We start from the raw sequence: 8,605 nt of genomic DNA on the forward strand, positions 1-8,605 counted from the left end.
GGGGTAGGGGGAGAGTGGTGGTGGAAGAGGGACAGAACGGAAGGGGACGGGGGGGAGAGAGGGAAGGGGGTGGGGTAGAAAGGGAAGGGGTGGGGGAGAGAGGGATGGGAGAGGGGTGAGGAGAGGGAGGGAGAGGGGGAGGAGAAAGGGGTGTGGGGCGGGAGGAGAGAGGGATGGGGAGGGGGAGAAACGGGTAGCGGGAGTGGTGGAAGAGGGACGGGGGAGTTGTGGAAGAGGGACAGAGGGGTAGGGGAAGGGGTGTGACAGGGAGGGGAAGAGAGAGGGGTGAGGGAGGGAGAGTGGTGGGGTAAGGGGAGAGAAGTGGAAGAGTGGGGAGGGAGGGGTAGAGGGACTGGTGGAAGAGGGACAGAGCGGTATGGGGCTGGTGCTGCTTCTATGGGTGAGAAGCCATTTTTTTTTTGATATATCGGGGGGGAGGTGAAGGATTTGATTAAAAACATGTACTTAAACACGACGAAATGTAATGAGGAGCGGATACTTAGAAAGAAAAGTGAAATCTCTACCGAAATGGAAAAGATGTCGGCGATTCTGCCTCTGGTTTCGGAGTTGCAGTGAATCAAAGGAAGAAATGCAGCCGGAAGCCGTACATGTAAATGGATCCATTCCGATTGGACATCTGCGAGCATTGGGCATTGTGATTGGACATCTGCGAGCATTGGGCATTGTGACATCACACGATGGAAAAACTAATCAAAACGGCGTTTGCGGGGGGGGGGGGGGGGGGGGGGGGGGAGGGGGGGGGGGGGACTGCGGCATCACACTCACATTAACCACCCCCCAAACAAACACAGGTGGGGGGAGGGGAAGTGAGAAGAGGGGAGGGAGGGGAGAGGGGGAGAGGAAAACGGGACAGATTTGGGAGGGAAAGGAGAGCGGGGTAGGAGGTGAGAGAGGGGGTTGGGGAGAGAGATGTGGGGGAGGGGGGGGGGAGGATGGAGGGAGGGGGAGGGTGGTGGGGGGAGGGAGAGAGGGGGAAGGGGGAGAGAGGAGGAGGGGGGAGGGAGGAGGAGGGGTGGGGGTAGGGGAGTGATGGAAGTGGGGTAGGGGAAGAGAGGGAAGGGGGTGGGGTAGAGAGGGAAGGGGGTGGGGGAGACAGGGAAGGGGGTGGTGGAGGGATGAGGAGAGGGAGAGGGGGAGAGGAGTGGGGAGGGAGGGGGGGAGGGGGGGTAGCGGGAGTGGTGGAAGAGGGAAGAGGGAGTGGTGGAAGAGGAACAGAGGGGTAGGGGAAGGGGTGGGGGAGAGAGGGGAAGGGAAGGGAAGAGAGAGGGGTGGAGGAGGAAGAGGGGTGGGGTAAGGGGAGAGAAGTGGAAGAGTGGGGAGGGAGGGGTAGGGGGAGTGGTGGAAGAGGGACAGAGCGGTATGGGGGAAGGACGCGGTGGGAGAGAGGGAAGGGGGTGGGGTAGAGAGAGAGGGAAGGGGGGGGGGGGAGAGAGAAGAGATGCGTGGGAGAGGGAGAGGGGCGAGGAGAGGGAAACATAGAAATTAAGTGCAGGAGTAGGCCATTCGGCCCTACGAGCCTGCACCACCATTCAATATGATCATGGCTGATCATCCAACTCAGTATCCTGTACCTGCCTTCTCTCCATACCCCCTGATCCCTTTAGCCACAAGGGCCAGATCTAACTCCCTCTTAAATATATCCAATGAACTGGCCTCAACTACCTTCTGTGCCAGTGTATTCCAGAGATTCATCTCGGTCCTAAAAGATTTACCCCTTATCCTTAAATTGTGACCCCTTGTTCTGGACTTCCCCAACATCTGGAACAATCTTCCTGCATCTAGCCTGTCCAACCCCTTAAGAATTTTGTAAGTTTCTATAAGATCCCCCCCCCAATCTTCTAAAATCTAGCCAGTACAAGCCGTGTCTATCCAGTCTTTCTTCATATGAAAGTCCTGACATCCCAGGAATCAGTCTGGTGAACCTTCTCTGTACTCCCTCTATGGCAACAATGTATTTCAGCATTGGGCATTGTGACATCACACGATTGGAACGTTCACCATTGGCTGGGGCTCCTGCAAAGGCATATGTAAATGGGTCCATTCCGATTGGACATCTGTGAGCATCGGGCATTGTGACATCACACGATGGAACGTTCAGCAGGGGCTGGGGCTGGTGCTGCTTCTATGGGTGAGAAGCCAGTTTATTTCTGAAATATTGGAGGGGGGGAAGGATTTGATTAAAAACGTGTACTTAAACACGATGAAATGTAATGAGGAGCGGATACCTAGAAAGAAAAGCGAGTTTCGGAGTTGCAGTGAATCAAAGGAAGAAATGCAGCCGGAAGCCGTACATGTAAATGGATCCATTCCGATTGGACATTTGCGAGCATTGGGCATTGTGATTGGACATCTGCGAGCATTGGGCATTGTGACATCACACGATGGAAACGAATCAAAAGGCAGAAAGGCAGCCGGACTGCAGGCACACAGTTTTATATATTAACTAGACCAATGGCAGACCCGTTGGGTCTGCTCCCCCAACGCAGCCGTTCCCTACCCGTAGCCGTTCCTTACCCGCAGCCCCCACGGGAGACGTGGTCCTCGAACTGAAGCCGTCCTTGAAAGGGCAAATTAAATGGCATCTCTTGAGGTTGAAATGCAGGCACCAGCAGCCGTTATGGTCGCTGACCAGCAGGAGGCGACAAAATGAGTGAGGGGGGGGAGCGGATACTTAGAAATAAAAGCGAAATCTCCATCGAAATGGAAAAGATGTGGGAGATTGAGCGTCTGGTTTCGGCATGGCAGTGAATCAAAGGAAGAAAGTAAAAGGATCCATTCCGATTGGACATCTGCGAGCATCGGCCATTCCGATTGGACATCTGCGAGCATCAGCCATTCCGATTGGACATCTGCGAGTATTGGGCACGAATCAAAAGGCAGAAAGGCAGCCAGTCGTCAGGCACAGAGTTTTATAGATATATAGAAGATAGATAGATAGATAGATAGATAGATAGATAGATAGATATTATTGAAACATAAAAGATTATTTAGGGTTTGGACATGCGGGAGGCAGGAAACATGTTCCCGATGGTGGGGAGTCCAGAACCAGGGGCCACAGTTTAAGAATAAGGGGTAAGTCATTTAGAAAGAAGATGAGGAAAAACTTTTTCACACAGATAGTTGTGAATCTGTGGAATCCTCTGCTTCAGAAGGCAGTGGAGGCCTTTTCTCTGGAAGCTTTCAAGAGAGAGTTAGATAGATTATCATTTCCTAGATACCCATGAAACATTGATGTCTCCAGTGACCAGAAACTCAACTGCACAAACCACACAAATATTAGGGGGATGGGGAGTGAGAGCGGAGCTGCAGGATATAGAGGAGACCATGGTGAGAGCCTCATCTATAATAGAAGAGGGGAACCCCCGTTCCCTAAAGAATGAGGAGATCTCCGATGCAGGGTCTCTCTATATCCCACAGCTCCGCTCTCACTCCACATCCCCTACTCGAAACAAGGAGAGTCCCCCTTGTCCTCACCTTCTACCCTACCAGCCGTCGCATACATTATATAATCCTCCAACATTTTCGCCACCTCCAATGGGATCCCACCACTGGCCGCATCTTCCCTTTCTGCTTTCCGCAGAGACTGGGTAGTTTACACCCCAGTGGTATGCACATTGACCTCTAATTTCAGGTAGTCCTTGCTTTCTCCCTCCTTCCCCTCCCATTCCCAACTCTCCCACAAGCTTACTGTCTCTGCCTCTTCCTTTTTTTCCCCAGCCCCCCCCCCCCCCGACATCAGTCTGAAGAAGGGTCTCGACCCGAAACGTCACATATTCCTTCTCTCCATAGATGCTGCCTCACCCGCTGAGTTTCTGCAGCATTTTTGTCTACCTTAGATGATAGGCAGTAATGATTTTCATTAGCATTAGTATACCATATTTTTCAATTAGAAGAGGGAAGAAAAGTGAATCTTTGGGAATTGGGGAAAGATATACCTGAAATTGATTGAAGTTGTTTTAAGATATATTGCAGTGAATGCTATACAAATTAGTTGAAAGATATTTAAAACAGCAAGATATATACTTAAGGGACAGCTGCCTAAAAAAGAGAGATCAGTGCTTATTTAGGTATTGAAATCTAAATGAAGTGCTCCCAAGTGTTTAGACAGTTGCTCTTAAAAATGAATGTTAGACCATAATCCTTTCTCTGAAATATTTTCCATTATTCAACCCTCAATTCATACACTTCCAGTTCAAATTTATTTTGCGAATTCCATGGGGTATATGAAATTAAAATTTCTACCCTGTTTAAGGTAGTTTTATCATTTTACCTCTTCCTGTTTATGATTTTATCTTGAACTCAATTATGTTATGGTTGCAGGCTCTGGTGCTTCTCTGATCTTAATGCTCAGTTGTCTAATGGTGTTTCCTGAGTCGAGATAAAACATTGACCCAGAACTAAGTACTGCAGACGCTGGAAATCAAACAGAAATAATGCTTGGGGAGAGGAATAGAAATCATAGAAATCTATGTGGAGAGAAATAATTTCAAATCGACAGAATACTGTTTCCCTCCTGATGGAATGAAAGCATTCACAGTGATGGTTTTAGTTTTTTGCATATCTTTCATTCATTTGTTCTACAATACTCTACATCACCATCTATATCTCTTGTTTCCCTCACCCCGACTCTCAGTCTGAAGAAGGTTCTTGACCCGAAAAGTTGCGGATTCCTTCTCTCCACAGATGCTGCCCGACCCGCTGATTTACTCCAGCACATTGTGTCCAGCATCTTTACCTGATCCTGTTCTTCCTCAGTGCCAGCTCCTCCTCCTCCTCCGTGCCAAAATCCAGGGACACGTCCTCCGTGTCGTCCACCAGCGCCTGCACACAACGGAGAAAGGGATTTAAAAAAATGAATGAATGGAGACAGGGGCTGAGACTCTTCGGGATCCTCACGGAGCCGCTGCTGGGCGAGACCAGCCAGACCCGTCCAGGGACCTCTACAATCCTGTCAGGTGAGGCAGAAATTAATTTGCACCTCCTCCAACCTCATCTACTGTATCCATTGTTCAAGATGTGGACTCTTATACATTGATGTGACCAAATGTAGACTGGGCGATCGTTTCGCTGAACACCTTCACTCAGTCTGCCTGGACCTACCTGATCTCCTGGTTGCCAAACACTTTAATTCCCCTTCCCATTCCCACACTGACCTTTCTGTCCTGGGTCTCCTCCGTTGTGCTAGCGAGGCTAAACACAAATTGGAGGAACAGCATTTCATATTTCGCTTCGGCAGCTTACAGTCCCGCGACTGTATGAATATTAATTTCTCTAACTTCCAGTAACCCTTGCTTTCCCTCTCTTTCTCCATCCCTCCCCCACCCAAGTCGCACCAGCTTCTCGTTTTCACCCAACAAACAGCTAACAATGGAAGATAGACACAAAACGCTGGAGTAACTCAACGGGACAGGCAGCATCTTTGGGGGGAAATGGGTGCGACGTTTCGAGTCGAGACCCTTCTTCAGACTGACAAACAGCTAACAATGGCCCTTCTCCTTTATCGTCGTTACGTTTTTGCATATATTTTATTCACGTGTTCAATATCTATCTACATCGCCGTCTATATCTCTCTATCTCCCTCTCCACTGACTCTCAGCCTGGAGAAGGGTCTCGACCCGAAACGTCACCCATTCCTTCTCTCCAGGATCAGGTAAAGATGCTGCCTGTCCCGCCGAGTTACTCCAGCTGTTTCTGTTTATCTTCGGTGTAAACCAACCAGCATCTGCAGTTCCTCCCTACGGGCTGGACTAGGCGGGACTGGGCCGGGCTGGACCGGGTTGGGCCGGGTTGGACCGGGTTGGGCTGGGCTGGGCTGGGTTGGGCCGGGCTGGACTGGGCTGGGCCGGGCTGGGTTGGGCCGGACTGAGCCGGACTGAGCCGGGCTGGGCTGGGCCGGGTTGGGCTGGGCCGGGCCGGGCCAGACGTTGCTCACCTGCCTCATGACGATTGCTCGGCAGCGGCTCCGCTCCCGCCGTCTCCGTCTCCGACTCCAGTGTCACCGTCAAATGTTTCCGGCCGAGGTATGATCTTTGGTCGCTACGGGCGTTGCATCACCTAATTCCTCCCCCCTGCTTGTTCTACACCGGGCCGACACAAAATGCTGGAAACAGACACAAACCACTCGTTTGCCATTCATGGCGTAATCCAGATCATTTTAGAAGCTCTCGTTAATAGAAAACGGTTAATCAGCAAAGAAGGCGTGTGGTATATGTAGGAAGGAACTGCAGATGGTGGTTTAAACCGAAGATGGACACAGAATGCTGGAGTGACCGACAGGCAGCATCTCTGGAGAGAAGGAATGGGCGACATTTCGTGTCGAGACCCTTCTTCAGACTGAGAGTCAGGGGAGAGAGGGGGACTAGAGATATGGAAGGGTAAGGTGTGAAAACGATAGATCGAAGTAGACGCTGCTTAAGGAAAGTAGAATTGTTCATTGTTGCTGGAGGCGCTCAACGGGCCAGGCAGCATCTGTGGAGGGAAATGGACAGGTGACAGGTTTCGGTTTCCGTACCCTCTGTGTTTAGTTTTAGAGATGCAGCATGGAAACAAGTCCTTCGGCCCACCGAGACCATGTTGGTTGCCCTTTCGCACCATTTCTATGTTATCCCACTTCCACATCCACTTCCTACATATTGGGGGCAATTTACAGAGGCCAATTAATATACAACCCCGCACGTTTTGGGGAATGTAGGAAGAAACCGAAGCACATGCAGGTGACGACAGAAAGAGGGAATGTGAAAACTCCACACAGACGGCATCTGACTGAGATGCTGACAGAGCACACAAACTGAGATGCTGCCTGTCCCGCCGAGTTCCTCTTGTAATTTGTTTACTTTGATTCATTCCCCAAAATTATCCTGTAAAGGCACAGCTTCTAGCTGCTGATTAAGATCTCATGGAGTATTAAAAAATTAACTAGCCTGAGGGAACTAGAATTCATTTTAAGAATCAGAATCAGAATCAGGATTCACATTTTTAAACCAGAGTAATGGCTAATATTTTCCTGGCACATTTGACTCAAGTAAGCTGTGTTTTGCCCACACTGGGAGGTGTCATGTCTCACAAATCTGATTGAGTTGTTTTAAGATGTAATCAAAAAGATTGATGAGGGCAGAATTGTAGAAGTATAGTAGAAACAAAGAACTGCAGTTGCTGGTTTATAGGGGGGGGTTGCACGGAAGGTTACTGGGTCAGAGGGCTCGACGCACGGAGCCGCTAAATCCAAATGGAAGACATCCGTCACTTCCGGTATATGTTATTAGTGCTAGAAACGCGTACTTTCCTACCTGTTAAAAACCGCCAAAATGTTGAATTTTTGCGCTGAAAAAAATTGTGGGAGTCGGGGTAAGTGTGAGAGACATGTACCCAACTTTAGAATTCCAAACGGAGGGAGGAAGAGGTCAAAGACCAGATGGAAGTGATGGAAGCCAGACTCGTTTCGGTGGAAACAAAGGCTCAAATAGAGGTGGACCCCATTCGCCAAGAACTCGATCAACACAGAATAGCGTTAACCGAGCTTGAGAAATGTGCGATGACGAGTGCAGAAACAGTAAATCAGCTCCTTACTGAAAACCAACGCCTCACAAACATGGTGAGCAAATTAAATGATAAATGTATCGATCTGGAGGGGCGTCAAAGACGAAAGAACCTAAGAATTGTAGGGGTGAAAGAAGGAAGGGAGAAGGAAATGGGTACTCGGGATTTTGTGGCAGACCTACTACATACAGTCCTAAAATTGGATCACAAACCTCTACTCGGCCGAGCCCATAGAGCGCAGCGACGTCGTACTCAAGATGATGTCCATCCAAGACAAATTATTGTAAAAGTCCTACAGGATCATGAATTTGATGAGATAATGAAGAAAAGTGTTCGGAGCGGTCAACTTTTTTTTGAAGGCGAGAGATTTAGCATCTACCGAGATTACTCGACAGAGGTCTTCAAGAAAAGAATGCTGTTCAACGAGACCAAAAGAATATTGAAGAGTGTACCGGATTTGAAATACAGCCTACTCTATCCCGCAAAGCTAAGAGTCACCTACAATTCCAATGTGTTCTTTTTTACAGAGCACGAAAAAGCACTCGAATACGCCAAGGTAGTTGGTAACGTGCCTACAGACTGAAGAACCCACACCACTCCTTAGGAGCCAAGGACTAAGATGACCATCAGATCTAAAAGGACCTTTAAAATTCGTTCAAGAACTTTATAGACACTTGGAAATCGAAAATGATGGAGGACACTGGACAAAAACTGCGATTTTTCGAGGGTTTTTCCCTCTTTTCTCTCTTTTTTGTTTTAGCTCTTTTTAGGTTACTAATCATTACTATTATATGTAAATTCATATTTAACTATATAGGTAACAACTAATACTTATTAAATATCCTTATTACAAATAAAATTATTAAAATAATTAATTCTTATAAAAGTTAAAACGGTATAAGATGGATAAAAATGAAAAATAACTAATAGTCTTTAAAAAATGAAAATAGGAATTACAGAATATAGTATATAGAAAGATATTTAAGAGGTAAATCAACCTATATGATAATTATGATTGACGGGTTTCCTTTTCTTTTTTTCGCTCTAT

The 8,605-nt window shown here is 48.2% G+C and overlaps 1 protein-coding gene across 3 annotated transcripts in view; it reads right to left on the bottom strand.

Annotated features, from left to right (window-relative positions):
• Positions 1-6,097, bottom strand: part of LOC129707025 (Golgi apparatus membrane protein TVP23 homolog A-like) — a 38,230-nt gene extending 32,133 nt beyond the window's left edge. For 2 of the 3 annotated variants that reach the window (XR_008725132.1, XM_055651755.1), the window contains exon 1: positions 4,757-4,842. Coding sequence is in view for 1 of the 3 variants with exons in the window: in XM_055651756.1 (XP_055507731.1) it covers positions 4,757-4,842; positions 5,954-5,962 (95 nt within the window). In the remaining 2 variants the exon portion in view is untranslated. Of the gene's footprint in view, positions 1-4,756; positions 4,843-5,953 lie in introns of those variants that run through there. The other variant, XM_055651756.1, reaches the window with a different exon arrangement.
• Between the last annotated feature and the right edge of the window lie 2,508 nt (positions 6,098-8,605).

The sequence above is a fragment of the Leucoraja erinacea genome, chromosome 20 (assembly GCF_028641065.1).
Source record: "Leucoraja erinacea ecotype New England chromosome 20, Leri_hhj_1, whole genome shotgun sequence".
Taxonomy (NCBI): Eukaryota; Metazoa; Chordata; class Chondrichthyes; order Rajiformes; family Rajidae; genus Leucoraja; species Leucoraja erinaceus.